Raw genomic sequence first — 26469 nt, forward strand, 5'->3', positions numbered from 1 at the left:
CTTACTCTTCCAAAATGAAACAAGGTCTGAACTGCATGTTGCACGATGCTAGTACAGTAGGAAACAAAAACTGACCATCTATGACCTGAATCATAACTAAATTACTCCAGTCATAAAGCAGAAAGTTCAGCTCATCAATGTTTAAGGGATTCTCCCCTCACTTTCATTTCTTGCAAAGCAGAACCATGCATCTTCTCCAGAGGCCACCAGCTCCTCAAGCTGCAGCACAGAACCTGCTCCTGCAAAGAAGGTGCCAAGGGCAGGAGATGTAAGAGCTCAGGAACTAAATATGGGGCCCAAAATGCCTGTTCTCTTATACGGTTGCTTGAAAGGGGCTGGGCAGTGAACACTTCTGAAGTTTTGGCCAGTAAGTGCAGATTCCCTACAAATTGTAGCCCATGACTACCTGCAGGCTATGGAAAAAAATATAAATTAAGTTCTTGCTTTTTAATTGGAATACAGCAAATCTCTGGTTTTCAAATAGTCTTTTTTCCCATGTGGTATAACATCTATGCAGCACTTTTTAAGTGACATGATGCCGGATGCTTGTGTTTAAAACAACAATAATAACAATCTTATCTCAAACCCTCAGGATGCTGAGAGGTTCAGCGTTGAGTGAAATGCCACCCTTGCAGAGGATAGACTGAGGAATTTGTGTGCAGCAGTAGCTTGTGATCTGAGCACAGGGGTTTAGAAAAGGGCTGCATTTCATGACCTACAAAAGAGAAAAAAATGAGATTTACATTCCAAATGTGCTGAGCAGCCCTTTCCCTTTAGTTATTAGAGGCACTCGGCATAATTCATAATCGCCTGATGCCAGGGGGAGGGGGAAGGTGCCCGCTGCCATTCAACATCAAAATCCCTCCAGGAATAGCAGTAACGGAGTTCTGCTCTTATTTATATCGTGACAAAAAATGGCTGGCAGGAAGATACCAGCAAATATCAGAATAAATAATTCAGTAAGTGTAACAGAAGGTCACAAAGACTAACAAACATTTCTGTTTCTTCTCCTTTTCTCTCTCCCCATCTTTTATGTACATACTTTCTCTTCTCTCCCAAATTTCCCTGGTTTTGTGCAATACTTCTCTCCCTTCTTTTCCTTACGTACACAAAATTACAGCTTAAAATGCAGCTTTCACATTTCTCTATTTTCTAGCCTCTCTTGTGCTGCTGATGGTTTTACTGCATCTGTCCTTCCTCTCAAACTTTCCCTTGTATTCTTTCCCTTTTTTACTGCCTGTTCCTGACATCACCCTCCACATCCCCTCTTGTGGGACAGCTGGCTGTGCTAACTTGCCAGGGTAAACTCAGTTCTGAGTTACGTTACAGTAAAATGCTGATGATGCTGATAAAATCCTCTCAGCTTGATCTTGGAGCAGCAGCAGAACATGTCCCTGCATTAAGAGCATTCCTAGGCTCCATTGCTGTGGCATCAGATCCACCCAGTAACACAAAGCTTTGAAGTGGGTGCATTAATGTCTTTGTGTACTTACACACATAAAATACTCTGAGTCTTGTTCTACATTCAGGAGAGCCAGAGAACCCTTTGACTGACAGGCAAAATCTGAACTCTTGGTGTCAGGCACTCATTTTCCAGAGCCAAAACTTTCGTGCAATGTTGTTATAAACTATGAGTGCACAAGGCAGCCCTGTGATTGCTCACTCAGATGCCCAGTAGAGGCCATGAGACTGCCCAGAATTCATTTCTGTTTGAAAAATACAATCTAAGTTTTCAAGGTGTTAGCAATGGAAAACTTGCCACCTCCAAGAGGAAGCTGTTCCTTGGGTTAATACCTTCCCCACTAACTGGCCTTATATCTCATCTGAATCCAGCTGCCTTAACCTCAGCCCTTCATTTGTGATGGATCTGCCTGCTAGGTACAGAGTCCTCACTGAGCAGGTTCTCTTTCCATATGCAGCTTTATGGACTATGGTGAAGCCATCCCTCAGTTCTCTCTTTGTTCAGCTTGGCTGGTTGAGCTCCATAAGCCCTGCATTACCAAGCGTGCTCTCCTCAACCATTTCCACAGAGCTACCTGGTTTGCATTATTATTTGGCACTCCCCAAACTATTATAAGTATACTTTATGGATCACTTTGTCATGTTTTTCCCTAGTCCTTTAATAAAAATGATAGATAGCCTAATGTAAAAAGCTGTTACCTGTAACATCCTGTGAAATCTCTTTTATGTCTATAGAAAATTTCATTTTAAACTCCATAATTTACCCAGCTTTTTAATCCATTTAATGTGTATCATGTTGATTTCTCTGGTTTATTAATAAAAATGTCATCTGGTACCCTGTCAAGTGCCTCAAAAAAGGGAAGGAATATTCAATCAACACTAGCGCCTTTATCAACAAAAATTCTTTAATGAGATCTATTGTTATAAATCCATTTTGATTAGCATTAGTTAGCATATCTGTATTTAATTCTTCAATAATTTATTCATTAATTACATTAGCTGCTGCATTACTTTTCCTAGCATTTTTATATTTACACTTTTCAAGAGTTTGAATAATATCCGCTTTCTTCTAGGTCTTTGCTATTTCACCAGTATCCAGGCAAATTCTAGAAATCTCCATTTATATGAATTAAATCTGGACATTTCCTTAGCTAGGTCTTTTAAAATGCTTGGAATCAAATTATTCAGATCAATTAAATTAAAATGACTGAATCTATTAACTGTTCTATCAATCTAAATTACTGCTGGAGAAGAAGGTATTTTGTTGTGATCACATGGCAAGAATATCTTATCTAGGATTTTCCCAAATGAGAAATAAAAATTATTATTAATTAAACATTATTAAAAATATCCTTGACTTCCACAGGTTTTCTTAATCATTTCCATTTAGCAAAAGGCAAATACTATTGTTAGGGTTTCTATCATTAATATGCTTTGCTATCACAGAGCATATAATAATGATTTACTCAAAGTGTCTGGGTTTTAATAGCTTTTGGAACTTTGCTTCCTATATCGACACAGCTACCTATTGCCTTCCTTCTTATACTTCTTCTCCTACCTAGCTGTTATCATTCCAAGGTTTTAATTTCCAGATCTTTCAGTATGTTGGCCTTCTTTCTTCCTGTATGTGAGAAAAGGCCCATTCACAATTTTTATTTCCTGCTATTTTTACTTCCCCTCATAGCAAAGTTATTGTAGTTTTAAACAATACTGTCTTCTCTCTCAAATATAGCACTACAGTTTTTTGCAGACATGCAGTACAATGTTGTCGATAAGTTTCCAATTACCTGTCAAGATTGTTTAGATTTTATCTCCAAATTAATTTGGTCCTCCATTATTTTCAGCTTTGTGAAATTTTACACAGCTCTTTCTCCTTTTGCTTTCAGCCTTCAGGGCTTTATTTTGTTTAGTATGCTTGTGCAGCTCAGTGGGATCCATTTCTCAACAGGCAAATATCTACAACTTTCAGATATTTACCTGTCCCTGCATACACAGCTGCAGACATGCAGAGCAGGAAAATGCTCATGCAGAAGGGATAGAAAATGTGCTGGATCCACCCTTCCAACGCCAGACCAGCACAGAAAGACTTCACAGACCCAAATTTGCCATCATGTCACCATACAGCCTGACACCCCCTGTGCCGTTAGCACCGTGCTGACCCTGACTGTCAGCAGCCTGGCTTTAGCTCAAATCCCCTGTACACAGCTACAGAGTCATCAAAGTGTCCTGAAAGCTCTGAATCTGTGCTGAAAGGAACAACCTAAGTGAGTTGGGCAGAATGATTTAAGTCACCCCTAGCTATGTAGCGCTCTGCCACCCGTGGGTAAAGCAGGCAAGTTTTCTAAGCAAATCCTTTCCCAGCACACCGGCTTAGTCATCAGCAAAAGCTGCTGGCTCGCTCCCATCCCAACTGTGGTTCAGCTGCTGCTCGGAGGTCAGCTCTGCAGGCACTTGATAAAGCTTCAATTAAGTGCTCTTCTTGCAGCCCTGGCTGATTTAACACATCTTGTGCCCGCATCAGCCATTTTGCTGAATCAGCCCGTGTGACGGCAGGGACCGCACACACACAAGTGCCCAACTTCCCCTGCTACAGCACAATTAAGCTCCTCAAGCCTGGGCATCACCAGGCAGCTCAAAATAAATGATAATATTCAAATAAGTGCTCAAAAGGGTGGGGTGGAATAGAACTGCAGAGCCCATAGTACAAATATTACTACAGATGCTTCAGCTGGGTAATTAATAATACATGGCATATCTACTCCAGACAGTTTCTGAGCTGTATTTCCTCACAGAGCTGGGCATGTTGGTATTTAGATGCTACTGTGATGGGATGGTATAAAAATCTCAGTGACAAGGGCATCGTGGTATGCTTCTCTAGCCTGTGTAATAGCCTGAAAGATCAGCATCCCCCCTAAAAGGTTATGATGGAAAGGCCTGACCTTACCTGCTCGTAAATGGGGGTCACTCTTATCTGCAGTGAGCAGCTTTTATCGAGGCCTCGCACTCGTGCGCAATTGTTTGGGCTACAAGTCAAAATGGAAAGTGACTCGTAATGATTGCAAATCCCTCAGGGAAAAATGAAAAAGTAACAAGCCTAAGACGATGGAAATTGTTTGGTCGACACTATGTGCATCAAGGAAGATCTGAGTTATTTATTTGTGAGTGAGACTGGTTGAAAGGGAGGGTTTACATTTGCAGCTTTCACAGAAATTATTTCTCCAAAAGACCACAATGTCAGAGGTATACTGGATTATTCAACTAAAGACCTAACATTTTTATTTGTAAGGGTAGTTATATGAATTGATATGAAGCCTTGGATTATTTTTCCTTGAACTTTTTTTGGGCAGTGGTTCAGAGTAACAACCTCAAAAAATTCACTCAAATATTTATCAGCCCTGGCACAAATTCTTCTTTGCCAGAAGCAGCGTAGTAAAGAAAGAAATGAACATAATTTTACTGTCTCCTCAGGAAAGAAACTACATATCCCAGCCAAACAGGCAAATGGAATTTGGCAACACTGAATTGTTGACATACTTTTATTATACCAACAAATAAAACGTTAACTGCAAGTGTTACATGGCACTTGCCTTGTATATAGGTCATTTTCTCTAGACAAACCTCCTGCTAGACTCAAGGTAATATTTCAGGGAACTCACATGGCAGTGAACCTATGCAAGAAGGAGTAATTAGTAATTCTCTGGGAGGTTTGGTTTATAAGGCCTTTCTCTATTTTTTCTTGAAGACTTTTCACAAGCAAAAATTAATGCTGGGCAAAATCTATGTCCCACTGAAGTCAAAGGCATGTTTGCTTCCAACTTCAGCAAGGCTGACTTAGCTCCCCTGGACTCAAAAGCAGTTTTGCTTGAGCAAGAACAGAGTAAAAGCTATGTGTGATCTTCAGCACGTTGCCCTGGGCTAACTCCAGGGAACACAATCTTCTCAAAGCCCAGCTGCAGACATGAGAACTTATTTAAGACTACTTTAAAATGCAAATTACACTGGTGTGCTCATCATATGCCTATGGATCCACTAACATGAAAGTACGCACAATCCAGAAATATCCATGATCTAACTTAACTCTCAGCACCAGGATGCTGTGAGTTAAGAGTGAAAATCCCATATAAGGGTCCATCCTGAACTTACACAACAAAGTACAGTCTATCAGCATGGATTTGCTCTGATTTTTCATGCTTTTCTGGGTTTAAGTCTGAACCCCTAACCTCATTTTAGTACGGATTTTCTGCAGACTCGCTGACAGAACAAATGAAAGGCACCCATGAATTGCAAGGATATAAAAACTCCCCAAAGGCTGAAGCTCTGTGGCCAGAGCTGATACAGTGAATGATTGCTATCACCAATTACTTCTTGGCACTGCATTTTGCAGAAGCAATCTGATCACTGATTATTTGATGTAGCAAGGAAAAAAAATAAAGTGGCACCACAACTACTCTCACATAATCATTCTGGCAACCTGAGTTGGTTCTGCACTGTGGTGCTACCCACAGTGCCAGACCCACGTCCCAAGGCTTACAGGCAGGACAGTTATCCATGTCCCATGGAAATGGCCATCAGCAAAGCAGGAGCAGTTCCCTGTGGGCAGCAGGAGCCCACACAGGTGCAGCATTGCAGGGGGTCACAGTCTGCATAGGGAGGGGCTGTGTGCCACATGCAACAGGAGGTAACGGGCCATGCAAAGGGGGGCTATCAAACCAGACTTCCTCCCCAAATCACCCCACAGTGATGGCTGTGCAAGACCTGCATTGCCAAACATGAGCCTGCAAGGACAAGGCCAGCAAGGGGGCTTTGCCAGTGTTGGTGCTGCCTGGAGGCTGTGACCCATCTGTGATCTGGAACCCTGTCTCCTCTTCCCCCTCCCATGACTTTTGGTGCAAGGTAAAGCTGCAGAGACCACAAACTCCTGGAGATTTTCTCCCCAGCCTGAACTTGTTTAAAGGGTTAATTCCAAAAGTCTCCTGCATCCTCTCACATACTCCTCTCTACACATGCTTCATGTTAGTCACTGCTTCCTAGCGAAGCTGTGTGCTCTGATTCAGGCTAGGCTGCGCCTATGACTGAAAAAGGGACACGTTCGGTCATCTGTCCTAGTCCTGATGGAAACAAGCTGATGCCTGCTGTATTTCACAAGAGCTATGTCCCATCTAATTTTAAATGTCACTTGTAATAGCTGGTTTTTCTTCCCCAAATAACTTTTGCAGCCCTGCAGTTGTAGTCATCTGAAACCACAGGATTGGAGTTTGAATGGTCCCTGATATTATCAGTGAGCCGAGCCGTTGCTCTGCACTTCAGCCACCATTTTCCCTTTCCATCCTTTACTGAGATGGACGTGCAAATCCAAAGGAACCATTCCATCAAATTTGGTGAAGCTATCAAACACACAGCTTCTCTTCCACAGTAGAAGAAGCCTGCCTAAAGCCAAGGGAATATCTAGGCAACTGCAGCCAGTAGAGGGATTTAGGGCTTTCACAAGGCATGACAAAACTGTCATTAAAGCAATAGAGCAAACCTGGGATCTTGAAAAAACGCAAAGACAAAAGTTTAAACAGTGAGGGGGACTTGTTTGATAATAAGTTATTCCCAGCATACCACAGGATGCTCTTGGGCATCCTGAATTCACTGCCATCTTCAATGCTCGTGTCCCCTTGGAGGAATTGCTGCACTACCCAAAAGCTCAATTACACAAACTTATTCAGAATCCCTTAAGATGTTTGGGTTATAAGGCTCATGCTGTATATTGATTTGTCTTCTCCTCCTCCCTGCTCACCTCAGGGCCTCATTTCCCATTTTGTGTACATTGGTTTCCTGGATTGCAGAGGGAATTGTCTCAAGGTCATACCAAGATGCTTCAGTATGGCTCAGCTATGAAAAATGCATGTAGCCAAAAATATTGTTTAAAAGCAATAGACTGAATATATAATGCCTGTGGCCCAAAGGAGCCCTGATGTATTTAAGACACAGGGATATAGAGGCAGACTTTTAAAAACTGCCCGTACTTCACCAGTTAAAAGGATGAGAACAAATGAGGCTGTGATCTGTCAAGTGATCCTTCATCACTCCCAGCACAGGCCCATAATCCTTTGGTTGTGATTATGCAAAAGAATATTACATTGATCCTGTAAAATATCTCTGATTGGATCAATGTTATTTTCTCTTGCATTGACAAGGTCTTACAAGAGAATGACTATAATTCCACTGCTAACACTGTCTTAGTGAAATCCCCCAATAAATCCTGCAAGCAGCACTGTTAGTAATACCTTTATTAGACTAACTAAACAAGATATTTATATGCAGTGCCTTCCAAAGGACTCTGGCTCCTGCTTCAGTTTTTGGAGGAAAACTTGATCAGAAGTGCTCTGCTGGAAGAACTGCCCCCAAGGAGGCTCTGCAAGGACAGAAATGGCAGGTGGAATTACCCTTCCAAGATGAAAAGGCTGGTCACAGGTTTGCCCTTGTCCTGCCCCTACTACAGTAAGGACCCAAATGCATCTTTGTCAGAAAAATCTCACCCTGAGTCTGGTTCACAGGCAGCGTTAGAGTTCAGGTTCTTCCCACACATTCCACAAACATGTTTGCTAACAGCCAAAGGGGAAACATGGTGTTTATGTACCTTTTGTCGCTTCAGTATTTGTTCAAGGACAGATCCTGGCCTTCACACTCAACAAAGGGTCTGCTTCCCTTGCAGCTGCTGCTGTCTCTCCTTACCAGTGCTTCCATTTCTCTCACACTCCTCCCCTTCTCTCTTTGCATATGTTTCCCCTAACTTGCCACCATTTTCTTTTGTCCACAACTCCAAGCTTTCAGTCCCAGTGGTTTCATTATTACCCTGACCACCCCTTCATCAGTGAATTTGAATTTTCACCTTCTGGCTTGAAACATGATGCTCCAGTGAAATGACTGTGATCACCTTGCTAAGTCATTTTTCCAGGCTGCCTGAGGGCTCAGGCACCCACTGCATCTCTGTTTTCTCTTGGTTCACTTCAATAAAGTTACTTTAATCCATGAGAGCTACAAATTTATTTCAGACTTATCTTCCTAAACCTTTAAATAGAACCATAAGAATCACGAAAAAACAAAGTAGTACTTCTAGTATAAAACTGGAGCACAGCTGAAAGACCAGTATATACAGCCATCCATCAATTAGCAGATGAAAAAGCTACAAAGACAATACATCAACAGAAAAATATCAAACCAAAAACCAGCATGGTAGACAACAGGCCTTGTTAAATCCTTTGAAACCAGATTGGCATCTGTGATGGGTAAACTTTGGCTCTTACATGTTTCATGTGAAAACTTTCTCCATATTTTTTACAGCATTATACCAAAATGTCAGAGAAGTCACTTCTCAGCTCCCAGGCCCTTAGAAACAGAGAAAAAATAATTGATATATTATCTTTGGAAAGGAACAGCCTGATGGTAAGAGAAACTGTTAAAGACCATAGAGAGAACTCCTGACCTATTTCTTCCACTCATATCCAGATTTTTACATGTTTTCTCTATCTTTTGGTTCATGTATGTGTGCACCAGATGCCTAAACCATGATATCAGCTTTGAAGATTGTTGCCATAGCTCTGATGGAGAGTGAAACTTAGTCAAATTAAAACTTTTAACTCAGGAGCACTGACCTGCATTTTAACACAAACCAAAACCCTGGAAAGAAAGCATTGAAATGAATGGAGAAATGTTCACATTTGATCCCCAAGTATTAGAACCAAGTCCTACCCTGGTGTAAATTGCCTCCAGGATAGATATAACAGGTGCAATTTGTGCCTTCTGAGAGCTAAAGAGTAGGATCTCATTTCAAAACACAGATTCTAAAGGCATTCAATGAAACATTATCCCAAGCAACCTGAAGAGCCCTAGTCCTCAGAGGAGGTATTTCAGTGCCTAACTCATGTGCCCAAGATGAACATTCAAACAACTTAATTTTCTAGGTGACAGGTAAAATGTGCCATCCAACCACAGCAATCAAGTGCAGGTCACCTCAAATTTCAGTTACAGGAACTCCCAAAATGCCATGAATTGCATTCAAAGGACGGAGAATCTTTAAAATTTAAAGCTGTGCCATGCCAGTCATCCTAATGCCACCAGCCAAAAGCTACACCCTGGTAACACAACCAAATGGACACCAAAACCCCTCAGATGGAAGCAAGGCTGGCAGCAGGTGAAGCAGAGCTTGAATTTGAAGATTTGTCCATACCTCAGCATTGTGGGCAGCTTTCCACTAAAGCGAGTCCTGCTTCTTTCCCCTTTCTCTCCCTTTGTACTTGTGTTCTTAGAGTCACACATGGGCAAAGAGGACTTTGGTGCTGAAGAGTTCGTCTGCTCCTGCTCCTACTGCTTCTTCATTTGAAGGCATTGACAATGCAATTAGTTGCTGTGTCACAGGCTGGATGCTGATAATAACTGATGAACAAGAGGGGGCAGATGTGCCACAAATTTTGGTGTGGCATAGAGTGCAGGGGACACCGGAAAGAGCAGCACAGGGGACAAGAAGGAAAGACTGGGGGAGAAGCAGAGGCTGCTCCTGTAGTGCCATCACTGTTAGTGTGAGGCAGAATTTACACTGACATACATCTTTCCTCCCTCCAACCAGTCAAGTAGCCTCTTCCTCCTTCCCTGGAAGACACTTAAACAAATTGCCACACTCTTCCCAATGACACTTTCTGTTTTAAAAAATGTTTGAAACAAGTCCCCATGCTTTCTACAAATGCAGTTTTCCAGGTCCAGAGGCCAAGACACTGTATAGCCCCATTCTGCAGCCTCTTCACCACTGATAAACATGGACCTTATGGAGTAGTCAGTGAGATTTGGTCCTGCTCCCGTCCCCACAAAGTCAATGCCCTGGGAGTCTGTGACTGCCTTTCCCATCAGGATCAATGAGTTAGAAGGAATAGCATTTGAAAATGGAAGGCTCCTCCCTCAAGACATTAAGTAGAAAGGATTCCTCTTTCCTCTTGTGTTGGGGAAGATGAAACAGAAAAGCCTTATAAATATGATTGCCTGGCAAAAGATTTTGAGAATATGGAAGCTAAAAGCAAGATTGATTGAAATGAAAGCAAGCTTTGAGATACCAAGCCTTAGTTACAGAATAGCTGGAAAATAATGGTATGGCTGGCTGAAGGTAATCCCCTTTTGATTAAACAGTACCCTCTGCTTGCAGAGAGGTCCAAGGGTCAGAGCAGACCCCACTAGCTTGGCAGACGGGGTCCAAAGAGTAGTTTTTGGGGTTTAAAATGTAACACAGTATGGTAATGTAGTGATTCTTATAGGCTGTGTGTAAATGCTATAGGATTTGTATATTGTACTAGATTGGTTAGAGAAAATTAGAATATTCAGCAGAAGATTTATTGTATTGTAAGGGAAACTTCGCTCTCTTATTCTTCACACACTCTCTCTCTCTGTCTCTTTGGGGCTCCTCTCTCGTGCCTGCTCTCAGCTGTGGCTGGCAGCTCCCAGCAGGGTCCCTGCACCCAGGCTCTTTACAATAAACCACAAGTTCCACAACCTGGCTTCAGAGATCTCTCATCTCCGTTCGTCCTGGCCATCCTACCCCCATCACTCCTACATTCCTGGACATGAAATATTATTTCATGGGAAAAGGATGGCTTAAGTCTTCTTCAAATGAGCCAAGAAAACCACTTGTCTCTGCCCTTGTTCCATACCCACGGTGGTGTATAGTGGCTTAGCATAGCTCACAGGCACAGGACCTCACATCCAGCTGCTCCCAGATACGTGCCATGCCTGTAGAGGCAAAGCCATCAACCTCCAGCATCCCTTCTCTTGGTCTCTGCCACCACCCTTTCCACGTCACTCGAAGCAGAATGGGACCTGTTCATCAGACTGCAGTCATTCTTCACTGGGAACAGAAAACAGAAATCCCTTCTCTAATCCACCTTAGATACAGGCCTGCTTCTACAGGTGCCCAGGCAGAGGGCTGGGTAACCATTCTCAGTAATGCAGAAGGCAGCTTTGCTACGGGGAGTGTCAGACAAGGTTCTCTGAATTTCCAGACAGGAAAAGCATCTTGTCTTGCTCCATATTGATGTCATTGTACTTCCACCTTTCCTGGGAGCTGAACTATAGCCCCAAAATACTGTCCTAGATGATTTCCTACCTTTAGTGCTGTGGAGCCTTTATGTTCTCTGTAAGACCTTTCCCAAAAACTTCTTTGAGGATTGTTGTCTGCTGCTTCACACACAAGTGAACAAGGTCCATTGTGGGTCGTTTATTCCTCATAAGGGGTGGATCCTGTGCCAAAATCCATCCCAATATAAGGAAACTCACCCAACATCATCAGCCAAAGGGCTGAACATTTTGTGAACTGAAATACACATCTCATGATAATTTAAATAAGTGCAAAGAAGAGTTTAATTCCGCTGCTGCCAGCCATTCTGAATGTTTAAATATAGTACAGAAATTCTCTTTTATTTTATATAAACTGTTTAATGAAGAAGCTGAAGGCTCTGCATTCTCCTGGCTTATGAATATAAATAGCTGAGAACCTAACAGGCCTTTGTTGTTGTTGAGCTAAGACAATCTGAAATTAAAGCAGATGAGGGAGCCAGGAAGCAAAGACCCTACTAACAACATTATTTCAATGAAAGGTGAAGTATACATTAAGTGCTCAGAGTCCTCCTCTCTAGTCCTTCCTGGATGTGTAGGGTGTCACAGGAATGAAACAAAGTGTGGCTCAGATCTAAGTGAGAGACAAAGCAGCTGGGATAATGCAGCTGGATTTGCCTTAGGTCCCTTTCCTCTCACCAGACACCTGTAGCTGGTGTCAGGCAGCCCAGAGACAAACACTCCTTCCATCAGGTCCTGCTCAATACAGAGCTGAATATGCTCTTTCATAGGAAAAAAAAAAAAAAAAAAAAAAAAAAAAAGAGGAATTAGCAATAACAGTAAAATAATCCTTCAGAGTGGATGTTTCACAAGCACACAGTACTGGAAAGACAGTTCATTTTTCTTGCATAGTAGGCAATATATCACAAAACACAGAAACATTTGGGTTAGAAAAGGCCTTAAGATCATCAAATCATTCTAGTTGTGCTTTGGCCCTTCTAATTTCCTTTCTGCATAACCTTATTACATCCTTGTAGTCCTCCTGAGCTGCCTGCCTCTTTCTCCAAAGGTCACAGTCTCTCCTTCCAACACACCACTAACTCTTGAGCCTTTACTGCCACATGACTCTCCATCCCCTACCTCCACTGTGACAGCAAAACAAAGGGCCTTGCTAGCACACTGTCCCTAAAACATCAGTGTGCCACCCTCAGGCTTATCTCTAACAAGCCTGGCTTTATCTCTTTCCCCCTTCAAATCTACCTCAAAGTTCTTTCAATGAGCCCAGCTAACTTCTGTACAGAGATGCTACTGGTCCCCTACTTCAGGAATTCTACTGTTGACTTCATCTTGACACTTCCCCTCTCAGCACTTTCTGCCTTCCCTCAGTCAGTTCCTTAAAGCCTCTGTAAATTTTGTACTAACTACCTTAACATCACAACAAACCATTTCCTTAGGGGCAGAATATAAAATCCTTTACCAAAATCCTGATAATTTAGGTCTAAAGTATTTCCTTATCTTAAACCCCAGTTATCTTCCTAGCAAAATATATCAGGGTAGTTTGGCACACTTCAAATAGGAAAACATACGTTGCTTGTTTATTTCATTTTCCCCTGCGCATTTAACTAATCTCTCCTTTAGAACTTACTTTAAACACTGCTTGGTATTATTATGATCAAACTAAAAGGTCCACTGTGGCCCAGACAACTTTTGCTCCTTTCTTTAAATATAGATTTGCTACTTTTCATGCCTAATGTACCACCCTAATTAGACAGATTTATTGGAAATCCTTTTTACTGGACTTGCAATGTCACATCTTTCAAAAGACTGAGATGGAAATTGTCCAACTTCCCAATTTGAGCCCATTAAGTTATTTGAGTTTTTCCATTTCCCCTGCTCCTGTTGGCTGTCTCCTTTTTCTCTCTGATCACCATAACACCCCTCCCTTTCTCTTTAACCATTACAGAATATCACATGAACAAAACTGGACAGTCTTGGGAACCGGTAAATAGAAAGGGGATGAAATTTAACATAAATATGTAATTAGGGATCAACAATTACAAATTTCTTTCCAATGCAAATTGTTGCCCTGCAGAACTTTTGCATTGTTGAGCAATTGTCCTCTGTGTAAAACAGGGGCCATTCTACTCTTCAAATTCCTTTATGTTTAGAAATCAAGAACAGTATTTGGATACTCTCTTAATCGGGGCCATTCAAGTCCTTAAGACAAAGCAATATAATTGGATCATCAGCTACCATAAATCATCACCTCTTCAAAATGGCTCTAGCGACCCTAATCTACACCTGTAACATCTGAAAAAGTTTCTGTTTCTTCTGTTTGTGTTTGTTTCTGTTATAATATTTCTATCTTTAAATGACTATTAGGCAGAAAAAAAAGTATCTACACTATAAAGGCTCTTTTGCATATTCAAAGATAGGCACTGATTAATAGGGACACAGACAGAGAAAGAATTATACATTCATATTGAGGCAGAAAGATCTTTTCAAATAGCTTTTGTTATCCAATAAAATCAGCATGACAGTTCATCCCATTAGAAAGTCTAGAAATACATTTAGGAAGCTTTTTTCAAATGTCTGCTGTTAAAACTCAAAACCAACAGAAGTTTCTCAGAATTAAGTAAGGGCTACAATGAGACACTCCATGTCTTCCACTCCATCTGGTGGGATATTTTAACAGGATCCACACTGCTGTGTACACAGGACATCCTGAAACTCCTTTTCCTTAAAAGCCCCCAGCTATGCAAATATCATTCTCCATACACATACACACACCCCACTTTGTGGAAAATATCCTGGATTAATACCATCCTGATGTTTATTTATCTTCTTTGAGGTTCAAGCTGAGACTGGGACGCTGCTGTTACAAGCACTGGACAAACTTGCTGAACTCTGTTGGGGAGAGCCATGCTTACACCTCTGTAAGGTTACACAGGATAAACTGTGGAAGGCAGAGCAAGTTGTAGAAGAGTCAGTGGTAGTGACTTCTCTGCCCTCTAAGCCAGATGTTTTAGTGCATCTTCTGTTCAGTGTCCAACTCTGCTTGATCCAATCAGTCCCAAAAAAGGCAGGGCTTCATCCTGAACCCTGTGATTTCCCCCCATCCTTCTCCTCCACCACCTGGGCAATCCCCTGGACTCTTTCAACAAGCACCAGCCACCTCTTCACACTAAGCTTCCTTGGCCTTTCTGTCACCTCAGATCATCAGCATCAAGGACTTCTTGCCTGCCCTTATTCTTTTATCACCCTCTTTATCTTTCCTTGCCTTTCTCCACCTGTAGATGTTATCCATGCTGCTTTCTTTCATTCACAGACCTTCTGCCTTGCATTCCCCTACCTGCCTGTACCCCAAATCCCAGCTGATCCATACCAGCTGGTCTTTGCTGTGTCTCACACAGCAGGTCATCTCTAATGGGAATGCTTCTGCCTGCCTGCCTTTCTCCTCTATAAAAGCATTGTTTCCCCATTTACTTCCGCTCATTTCCTACGCTTACTACTGCAGCTCAGCACAGTTAAATCTCAGACTCACAGTCACAATCACCTCTTTGCCACATTTGGATCATTCCTCAGACCTTCCTGCCTCCTCCAGCCCCCACTTCAGCTGTCAGGCAGGATTTCACCAGGTTCTTCCAGGAGAAAATGACAAACCATGATCTTCCTCTTCCAGCAGCTTTGCCTTCTGTTTCCTCTTGCCCTCCTACAAGTCCTTCCCCATTCTTCTCTCCTACAGATGAAAAACCTCCTACGTGGCTTTCTTCCTTTCTTTTATTTGCCACTGAGCCAGTCTTACCCCACATCCTGCCTTTCCTTATGGCTGCTCTTGCCCTCTTGCTCTCTCTTTGCCTTGACCTCTCACACCCCTCTGCCTCTTTACTCTCATAACACAAATACCATTCAATCTCTTTCCTCTCAGAATATTCTCATTTTAAAACACTCTTTTATCTTAAAACATTTATTTTCCCCTATAAATACCACGTCTTTTCCTCTCTTCCCTTCCTCACCAACCTCTCTGAATATGCCAGCTACAAACGTTGCCTGGAGTTCACTGCAGCTTCCTCTCTTTTGCAACCACTGTTAAACTTTATGTACTGGGCAATCTTCAGCACAGTCTGAATACTTTGTTCTCAGCTGCTGCAGCACACTGGCTACCTGCAATAGTCTCTTGCACTGTTTAAACTTTAAGCAGTGTCTCTCTTGAGCTACCATGGTGTTACTGACTTCTGCTGCACCACCTTTGAATCTGCTCCTTTTGCATGCCCTCCAGAAGACACTTTTGTTCTCCCAGATCTGCTGGGGTTCATGGGGCTTTTTTCTTTTTCTCTCTCTGTATTTCACTCCTTGATAATTTCAAGTGCAAACATAGATTCCACTCTGATCTCCATGGAGAAATTCCCAATCTGACTCCTCTAACACAGACTTGTCTTCCTAGGCCCACACCCACAGTATCTCTAATATTTCTTCATGGACACACATATAACAAACTCAGCTAATTGTAATTAAAACAGAGTTCCTAATGGTCTTCTTCCCTCTTTACTATATGCTCTCTTCAGTAATTCCCCTCTAGATCACCACAGACAATGCTATTACTTTTCTTGTTGTTCTGGTCCAGAACGGGAGCAACATTTTCATCTCATATCTCTCACCATGGATACAGATCCAGGGGATGGTCTAAGGTTTGCATATCTTTCACCATCCAGGCTCTCACCACCTCCTGCCTTTATTACAACAATATTTCTTTTTCTGACCTTTACAAATGTGAACTTGCCCTCCCTGTACCCATTTAGGATGCTGCTAGAAATATAACTTTCCTAACACATCACTCTGACCACGTCATTTCTCTTAGGAGCTGTAGACTGCTGTCCCCATATCTACCTCATTAGTGTAATCTACTTGTCTTCATTAAGGAAATGTCAACTTCTTCCTACAGCCAACCAAAGAGGTCAATCCCCATCACCTACTTATTAATATTTCAAGCAGACATAACCTATGATTTTTCTGGTGCCACCCCCCAATCTTTGGAAGACCATCCTGTAAATATCCACACTTCTTATTCATGATCCTTCTTTACAACTGTACATGCGGAGGAATGCCACATTTTGTGGTGCTCATAGGAATGTGGTTTGCCTCCTGGTGTTCTAAAGCCACTACCACTCATGCTGAACATAATTACTTTGTAGTCTCTCTGTACTCTCTCATAAGGCTGCATTCACTGCCAATATTTAAAGTGCAGCCACATGTCAAAAGGCCAGGGACATTTTTCTGATCTGTGATTTCTGATCCATGATTAAGGCTCGTAAATCTGAGGGTAGAATGCGAACTGGCATTAATAATAGTGAACGAAATCCCTATTATACTGCGACTGAGCTGAGGTATGAGAGATTTAGTCCTTTGCCTCAGGTCATGAAGAAAGACTATGGCAGAGCTTGGACTGAATTCTGGCTTTGTAAGCCCCTGCCCTAACTGCAGTACTACCTTTCTTTCATCTATTTTGGTACTTATCTACAAAGGATTATGATTTCAGCAGGCTCAGCTGGGCAGTTCTGAATATTTATTTATAAAAGAATAAGGCCTAATGAGAAAGAAAATGGATAAATTTCAATTTTTTTTACTCTGATTTCTCTCCTGCAGGGAAAATGTGTTAGTTTATATTCTTTTCTTTTAAGTGGATTCTATTCTGAATGATCTGTTAAGGGAACTTGGATTCCAGAATCCACATTATTTATTTATTCTTTCCTTAAAGACTAAGAAACACCATCTCATTTATTTCTTTTGGTCCTAAAGAGGTAAATGTGTAGTAAAGAGTTCCAGCAGCAGTTTGTGAACAATGAGTCATTAAGTAACTCACATTATAAGTTACTGTCATTATTTCTGCTAAACCTACAAACAGAAAGGCTTCTTATCTATAAAGGTTCTGCAATAGTTAGTGAACTCATTCTCCCTACTGGTTCTGCAATAGTTAATGAACTCCTTCCCCTCTTGAAGCTTTTCTAAATGCACAGAAATACTTTTTCAATGAGAAAAAGCAATATTAATATGGATTTTTATTGCAGGAGATGACAAAATAGTTCACACCATTTCATCTCTATTAAAGTAAAATTATCTTTCAAATTTTTATTTTTACAGTGAATAGAACACAACGACACTGATATTAAATCTTTCCTCCACAGCTTTTGCAAATTTTTAGCAGTAGGCAGAAAGGATAAAAATGCTGAGATTTCTCAAAAGGATTTGGATGTTCAATTAAATGAACAGGAATTAAGCATGCAGTCCTGCAGGCAGCTCTGCAAACATCAGTTTCTCTTGAGAAGGGCATGATCCTGTCATTTTTACTCAGGCAAAATTTCCATTTGTCTTCACTGGCAAACTTGTTTGAAAGCCAATAGCTTGATTAAAATTTGCCCTTTAAAAAGTCATGATCAAAACCAGGTGCTGTTCTGTTAAATTACATATATGTTCTTAGTATTTTTAGCAGTTATTTATTATCAAACTAAATATCCCAGATGTGTCAGGTTTTTCTTACTTGTGGCAAATAAACTTTTTAATGAATTGCTATTTAATTTTGATGCAATTAAAATATGAAATTGCTTATTCAAGATATAATGGGCCAAATCCTGCTGGAATTCATACACATGAACCGGTGATTTCATCCACTAAAGGATTTTAGAAAATTCCTGAGCAAGAGGATGGCTTTGCTGTATTCTCAGTTGTTTGACTTCCAGTCTTAAATCAACTGACTAAGAATAATTTCAGCATCAAAAACTGCAAAACTGAGTACCTGGATAGCCTAAGATTCAACTCCAGTGCTGTCTATTGCCTGAATTTCAGTGGATGCCTCCAGCAAAACTCCAGCTGTGACAGGAGGGAGCACAGACCTTGCACTGGCCTTTCTACCCATGGACAATTTTAACCTCAAAGAAAACACTAAAGGCCTGAACTTGCTGCATCACCATATTCAATAAAACATTTACTATTGACTTCTCTAGGATCAGAATCCAGACTTCAATAAAGTCCCTTTTTTAATGAGTCCATTTGGAAAACAGTTGGGATTTCAAGCACATATTTTACACAAAGCATTTGAGTCTTTAATGTATAAAGGATACATGAAAAAATGGCTGTCCTAATTTACCTGTCAAAACCATTGCACTTTAAAAATCAAATCTAGAGCGTTGTAAGGTATTGCAACAATTTTTACAAAAATAAATCTTTTTGCTCTTTGCAGCTAGATATAGCTGCAAGTAGCCTCTCTCAGTAGCCTCTTTCCATTTGTGTATAAATAATCCCTAGTGACGGCTGGAGTAGTCCTGTTAAGCCTTTCTTCCTCAGTTATGCCCTGCATCTGACAAACCAAACCAGAGAATGCTTTCATCCCAGAAATCTTGCATATTATTTCAGGTGGAGGTAGGCTGCACAGGAATTACTTAGGGTTTGGGGATTTTTTTCAGTGGTGTCATGGGCTAAGTATACTCACAGTAAAATGTTTTAAAAATAGGATTTACTATGACTTCCAAAGAAGAAAAGAAAGAAGGTAATAAGGTCATTGTAAATTCTAGGGGTTTTTAAATAAAAATTGGATTCCAATGGCAGGCAGCAGAGCCCCATCCAGTCAGGTTCAACTGGCAGCCTTCCAAAGGCAAGATGAAAGGTCCTCTGAGTAGTAATTGTCTAAATGTAACAGACTCTGGTTATTGTGCAACTTCGTCATCTACTTTATTGTACCTTTATAATTAAATGATGTAATTCCCTTTTTTCCTTTCTCGTTTTCCTCTCAACTACTGCAGGAAAGCATCTGAGCAGCACTGCCACAGGATGCAGGCAGACTCTGTGGCTCCCCATTTTTTTTCTGGCTCACTACAAGTTGTGTACAAGGAGTTGTGAGTTGCTGGTTGCCAAAGCAGAACAAACTCTGCCTTCACTTAGACACTCACCTGCATTCCAGCTCTCTGCTTGCCTAGTCCTGGAGTTGGTTGGTTCACTCAGAGTTGTTGCTTGAGTGAGGGGTTGCTGCTTTTGCTAGAAACTCCCTGGTAAACAGGCAAACAGCGAATCTGAGAGGACAGGGTGATCTCTGTGCTCAAAGGGGCCTCCAGCAGCAAAGCATATTCAGTCTGTGAAGGAGACTGGAGAAACATCTGAGAATTGGGAAGGGTTTTAGAATATTGTGCTGAACAACCCCAGAGCCAACATTTCCTGACTCTGCAAGGCTTTAGGGATCAGGAGCGAAACTCTGGTCCTGAGATGCTGAAAGGCTGGATCAGATGTGAAAGCAGAGTCAGAGGAACAGCTCTGTTAGCTCTTTCTTTTTCACTGGTCCCTCCGTATCAAAGTGCTTTCCCTCAGTCCAAGCAGTCCATTCCCAGAAATATAGATTATTCAGCAGAGGAAAAGTTAACAAGACTGAGACCTCAGTTTGTATGTTCAAGTCCAATGATTTCTTTACTGATTGTAATTTCTGTTGTTTCTGATTTGATTGTTTTTATCATATCAAAGCGAAGAAATGAACTGCCTAATTTTGTTGCAGCTTTAGAATACTCCTCAAGTCTTTGGTCTCATGCTAGTCTGCCTCTCCCTGAGTTTTTCTTACTTGTGACAATCTATTTTAATTCACTGCCTAGTTACCTAATTGTATTAGTTTAAAACATGCACATGGGTTCTATGGAAATACAAAAAAAGAGTAGAGAAGAAATAAAAATAGGACCAACTATTTTGTATATGGATTGCTATCAATTATACCCATATATAAGAAACCTGAAGCAACAGATCTCCAGCTTTTCTAGCAAAATCCAACATAAAGGTCTTGATTTATTTCTCAGAAAGTAACAATTAATAAATACAGAATACAATTACAGAAGTGACCCAACTTATTCAAGGACAGAACTGGTTTTTAAAATCACTGGTATCAGAATATTGCCAAGTACCACAGCTCCGGATCCTGCCACAAGCCATTGCCTATAGCTTGTATTAATTTCAGCAGAGTTCATAAGCAGAATAACTGCAGGGTATTTGCAAAGCTAGTTAGGCTCTTAATGACCATTTTTTGTTATACTTTGATAGACAAATCTCAATAGACCATTCTCAATACTGCAAGTTTTGCCTAGGGAAAAATGTAGGATCTGTTTTAAACTAAATGGATCACAGATCCTGTCCAGCTTTAAAAGCAAATAAAAAAAACTAAAACACATAATAAAATTTACATTCAATTATATGTAACATCACACACCATATTTGGGGCCAGAACCTGCATTAGTTTATCCACTTCTGGAATAGGTGTATTACATTAAATTAACAGAGGAATAAGAGTTAAAGCTGCATGTCCATCCTCTTTTATAAGGTATTTGCCCTGGATCTCACAGAGAGTGATTTCATCTGTGCAAGGATATGTGCCCCAGTCAGGTTATTTGAACACTACACACAGGGAATATCTGCAACCCCTCACACCTGCACATGCCATCCTCTGTCCACACACCCATCCCTGCAACTCCTAACTGCCAAAAAAGGATCTGTCATGGAAGTGAAAACTACTTTTAGTTTTTACCTTCATGATATATCCTGCTGGTATGCACCTGGAATACCTGCCTTGTTTTGAGCTCACAGCTCTTCTCAACACTGGACAACAGTAACACTTACTTGACTTTCATCACATAAGTGAGGATCAAAAAGGAAACACCTCCATTTGTATTTCTGAGCAAGTCAAACGCTTTATTTTATTGAATTGCCATTACACTTGCTTCTTGTGTGTTTCAGTCTAGAGGTGCCAAAGCATGCATATATATATGTATGTGCTATACCTCTATAGCATTTATGGGTGACTCTTCCTCATGGCTGAGAGCTATAGCACAGAGATCCTCACCCCAGAAAGGCCAGCAAATGAACTAAAATGCTGCTGTTTAATGTTAGGAGTCTCCCTCCTTGAACACTTCTCTCATCCTACAACGAAGTTTGTTAGAAGTGTATCAGAAAACGCTTAGAGCAGGCAAGGAGTGACACACCCAGATATTTGCACACAGCTTCTTTATGTGCACAAGTTTCACATCTGACCTGGGGCAGTGACTTTGCCAAGTGGCTCCCGGGCCATCTGCAGCCACACTACACAGGGGTGTGCGTGCAGGGACACTCACTGCACCTGGGCCCAGGAAGCCCCTGGCTACCAGCTGGGTGCTGTGTGTTTAGATTAGTTTGCTCCACACACTCATTCCCACATACATGAACCCAAGCAGACTACAGCAAGATCTTTCAAAGACCACCTTCTCCTGCATGCACCCACCTCATCTTGCTTTGTCACATTCTCCCTGTGGGTAACACTTAGCAGAGCTGCCATTACACATAACCCTGTGCCACAGAATTTCAGCTGTTTCTGGCAGGAGAAATGGACATTCCTGCTCCCAGGACAAGGCAGGTGGAGAAAGAGGAAAGAGTCTCACTTATTTCAAGCTGAAAAATCTTCTCTAATAACCACAACTCCATTTGCAAAGGTGAGCTCTGTTGACATGTTTGCCCGCTGTCAAGGTTGAATTTGTTTATGCCCCGAGCACAGCGAGCACACGTGGCAGAGCAATCCAGCTCACCACGGCCAGCCCAGCACACACCATCCTCACCTAGATGGAGAACAGGAATCATTCCCTTGGCACTGAAACCAGCAGCAGGGTGTCTGGGTGCTGACAGGCAGCTGACATGTCCACCTGCCCCTTACAAATGGGGCTGAAGACACCAATCTGTTTCCTAGGAGTTGTTAAACAGCAGCTGGATATGAAGGGTCCCTAGAAACACAGGCAGGATCCCAAGCAGTGATCCAGGTACACCACCTGCTTGGACTGGTTTGGTTCAAGTTTCTACCATGTTACTCACATCCAGTGCTCACCCATAAAACATGTGGAACAAAACATGTTCATGGGCAAACATGGGAGAACACCCCTCCTGAATAAGTAGCTTTAAGCAATAATTCCACTTGTAATGTCTGAGGAGGGAATTAATGAAGGCTATCGAGAGAGTTTGGGATAGAGAACACTCTTGGAAGACAAGTATTTTGGAAGATGGCACTGTGTGAGAAGCAATGATTTTGCTACAACGGAAATAAACCAATGGGGAATCTTCTGATTGCAACAGAAGAACCATGGGAGGGAAACGTTATTTCGTAGTACAGAGTAACCATGCTGTGGGTAGCAAAGATGCCATCATCCTTTACTGAAACCCTCACCATCCTGCAAAAACATGCATCTTCTATTTAGGTAGGGGTTTATGCATGTGGCCCCTTCCTATAGTTCAGATCAAAGAAACATTTGGGGCAAAATGACCATCACCTTGAACCACTACCCTGAGGGAACAATTAAGACAAAGGACCAAAAGACTAGAAAAAAATAACACAAAAATGCTACAGGCAAACAGATGCACCTCCACCCCAAGAGAAAATTATTCCTTTCTAATAAATTCATCTAATGTTTTGTAGATATTGAAAATATTCCAAAGCGCAGCTCAGTGTAAACAGCAATCTGGGTCTCCTCCTGTTCTTTAGCATTTCTCTTTGTTTACTCTCCATTTGAGGATAGAAAAAGCCTACATGTGAGCACTGCAAATGGTGTATTTCAGGATGGATGGGGCATTTAGAAAGGCAGCAATGAAACACAGACATATGTAGCCTCTAATAAAATATTATGTACCTTGCCCAAGCCACCAGGGTCAAACAAACTGGAAAAAAAAAAAGCAACAGGGTCTCCTTTACGAATGCTTCTTATTTGTGTGTGGAAATTATCTGATACCATGGTGATGGGAAGACTACATCCAGATTAGAGAGAGAGGCATGAAAAAGATATTCTGGGGCATGTGTGTTCTCACCCTCATTCCCTTCTTGCTCCCAAACCCCAGGAGTAGAGATCCTGTGGGAAATTGCCCTGGCAGTGCTTCTGGAAGCAGTGCCCAGCCAGGCCAGTTCACCCATTGCAAGGAGAGGCACTTGTCTAGAGACGCCAGCTCCCATCTGTGAGCCCAAATGGCTCTGCTCAGCCCCTGCTCATCTCAGGAGAGCTTGGCACGTTCATCCGGTAAAAAAAGCAGCCCTACCTTTGGCAATCAGCTCCTCCAGCTCCTGGTCAAATCCTTGTCGGTGGCATTTCCTCCAGAGCCCCATGTTGGTGGAGTTGTACTGTCTGTTGCACTCGTCGACTGCGCTCATAGCAAAGATCTGCCTCCTGTTTCTTGCCAAGAGGAGTTTCCCTTCCCAGCGGTCCAACCTAGACCTGCTGGCCCTGAGAGGCAGGTTGTTGTTGGAGTTATAAATGAAGCCAGGATCATTTCTCTTAGTGGTGATGCTCTTGCACCTCTCTCTGTGCTTCCTGGCATCAGTTTCATACCAATGGTCAGAGCAGATTGCCACAGCCAGCATGCCAAGGGCACACAGAGCTAAAGAGAGGCCAGCATAGAGCAGTAACCTTCCAGCAGCCATGCCTCAGCTTCACAGAAACACCATGGACATCTTCACAACAGGCAAAACCGCTGGGGGTGAGAGCACGCAAAAAGCACCGGAGCAGCTGCTGGGTGTCACTTGGCACAGACTGCCTCAAACATCCCCAACTCCCGTGGCTCACATCCACGCTGCAGAGGGATGCTGAGAGCACTACAAAGTTCTGCCCTGGAGGCAGTCTTGGAGTCTCATCTGCCTCTTCTCCTCTGCAGAGGAGACCTGGTGAGGAGAAACAGAGCCTTTCACCAGCGACCCCCTCACCGCGAGCACCCCAGAGGCAGGGCCTGAAGGGATGAATCCCCCTGAAGAGACCTGATGGCTGATCAGTCCATTAATCTCGTTCAATCTGGCCCCCTCAGAAATCCAGAAGGGATGGCTTCAGATCACTACAGCAACATCACAGGACAGAAAAGTTCAACAGCCTGACATCTCCCACTTGCAAGCAGCCAGTTGTCCCGATGTCAGGAATGGGTGACTCGCTTTTTCTTTGTCAGGGGCTCAGCAAGAGCATCATCGTCTGGACGGTCGGTCACTTGCTTGGGTTTAAAGCGGGGTCGGAAGGGAGGGAGCGAGAGGGGGGGAGCAATCTGTTGTTGTTGTTGCTGCCGCCGCCGCTGCTGCTGTTTGAAATCGTGGTCAAAGCATCCCCTGCCCGGCTGCCTCTGGGAACGCGGGCACGCTCGGCTCTCTCCCTCAGCAGACTTCGCTGACAGCCGCTGGCATCTTGGCTTCGGAGACACCTCGGCTTCTCTCTGCCAGCCTTGCCATTCACTCTCCCGCTTTTGTCGTAGGCGCTGTCATCCAGGCAGGCGAACGCGGCTCTGCCTTCCTTCCGCGGGCAGCGCTCGGGCAGCCCCGGCTCCGGGCCGGGCAGGGGCGGCGGAGCAGCCGCAGCCCGGCAGGAGCCGCCGCCGGCCCGCTAGGCAGCGCGGGGGGCTGCCCTGGGCCCCGGCATCCTGCCTCCTTCCACACTCACACACGCTGCTGCCCCCCCTTCCGCCGGCAGCTGCAACGCTTCCTCCGTCCCCGGCGCTGGGATGTGTTGTGCACAGTTTTCCTAACACGGCGGCACGTTAGCCATCTGCAAGATGAAGGCAGGCAGGGCTACGGCTGGCGGAGAGGATGCTGAGGAACGGGGAGGGAGGGAGGGAGGGAGGTCGGGGGAAACCGAACCAAAACAAACCGGGGCGGAGGGGCGGAGGTGGGGGGGAGCTACACACCTTACACGGGGAGAGGAAAGCTGCCCCTAACTGTTGTCAACAGCTTTAGGGCTGCACCATTTCTCTGCCATATGGCCCGATCTCCTCGTCGGAGCTGAGATTTTTTAGCTCAGCAGCTTTGTATGGATCGCATCCCCGGCATCAGTAGTTATATATTCAGACATATTTTTTTCTCTCCTTAAATTTTCACTCCCTTTCTCTTTAATGGGAATAACTCACCCATCTTGTAGAGATCAAGTGCAACAGAAGGCGAGCTGGAGTCCCCAAGCTTTAGAAATCTCATTTCACCGTTTTTAACCCAAATAATAGCAAATCCAATCTTCTGTACACCTGGGAATTTTTCCTTGTTCAAACACAGAGCCCTGCAGCCTTGGCCGAAGCCTACAGACCGAGCATACAGAGCGCTGAGCCAAAAGCCAGTGATGTCACCCATGCAACGTGAGACTCATTTCTTATTTCTCTATCCTCCTTAAAGATAAACTGCACCACTTCCCAGGCAGGAAATGTCGAAGCCTTACTCTCTTAAGAGGGGAAAATGTAAAACCTGGATTTAACTGGATCCTGATCATTCTTGATCACAAGCCCTTACATCATGTCAACCAAATCCAAAACAAGTGGAGCTGTTTCTCACTGCGCCAAAAAAAAAATCCCAACCTGCTACATAGTAGAGAGAATGAGCTTGAAAGAAATCCTGGATTCTAGACCTTGTGTGTGATCCGGAAAGCTGAGGCCTCCAGACTCTGAAATGCACTGTTTAAAAAAGAAATACTCATGGTCATTTCCCTTGCACCAAAAAGGGCTGGGTGCTGGCATATCCTGACCTGTGAGTGCCACAGCATCCTGCAGTTGACAGAGGAACCAAGTGCGCTTCAACCACTATTTGGGTCCCACTGGCTCCACAGCGTGAAAGGCAAACAATGCAGTTGCTCCTACTGCACCAAAAAGTCCACAGCCCACTGCCTCCCCACAGATGTATGCTGCAAAAATCTACATCCATGCTGGATCCTACCAGCTTTTGGCCCCTGAACCCCAAGCTGTGCCATCTGAATTGAAAATAAACACAGCCTTTCTGGGGCTGGTGACCCCAAGAGGAGAGCCCTGGGATTTTGCTAGCTTTTAACTCTAGCCACACAAATTATATTTGCTCCAGTGGAGAGAGCAGATGTGGTAGCTCTTTGTGTATCAGAAATACATACCTGGATTGTCTTGTGGAATACAGCTACATCAGGAAAAAATTAACCC

General features: G+C 42.9%; 1 protein-coding gene across 1 annotated transcript in view; it reads right to left on the reverse strand.

The window, feature by feature from the left end:
• TMEM178B (transmembrane protein 178B) overlaps positions 1-25660 on the reverse strand; it is a 224341-nt gene extending 198681 nt beyond the window's left edge. Inside the window, exons 1-2 of the mRNA XM_030959587.1 lie at positions 25447-25660; positions 23608-25088 (exon numbers count right to left, since the gene is read on the reverse strand). Coding sequence (XP_030815447.1) covers positions 23608-23989 — 382 coding nt within the window. The 5' untranslated portion in view covers positions 23990-25088; positions 25447-25660. The remainder of the gene's footprint in view (positions 1-23607; positions 25089-25446) is intronic.
• Between the last annotated feature and the right edge of the window lie 809 nt (positions 25661-26469).

This window comes from Camarhynchus parvulus, chromosome 1A, assembly GCF_901933205.1.
Source record: "Camarhynchus parvulus chromosome 1A, STF_HiC, whole genome shotgun sequence".
Taxonomy (NCBI): domain Eukaryota; kingdom Metazoa; phylum Chordata; class Aves; order Passeriformes; family Thraupidae; genus Camarhynchus; species Camarhynchus parvulus.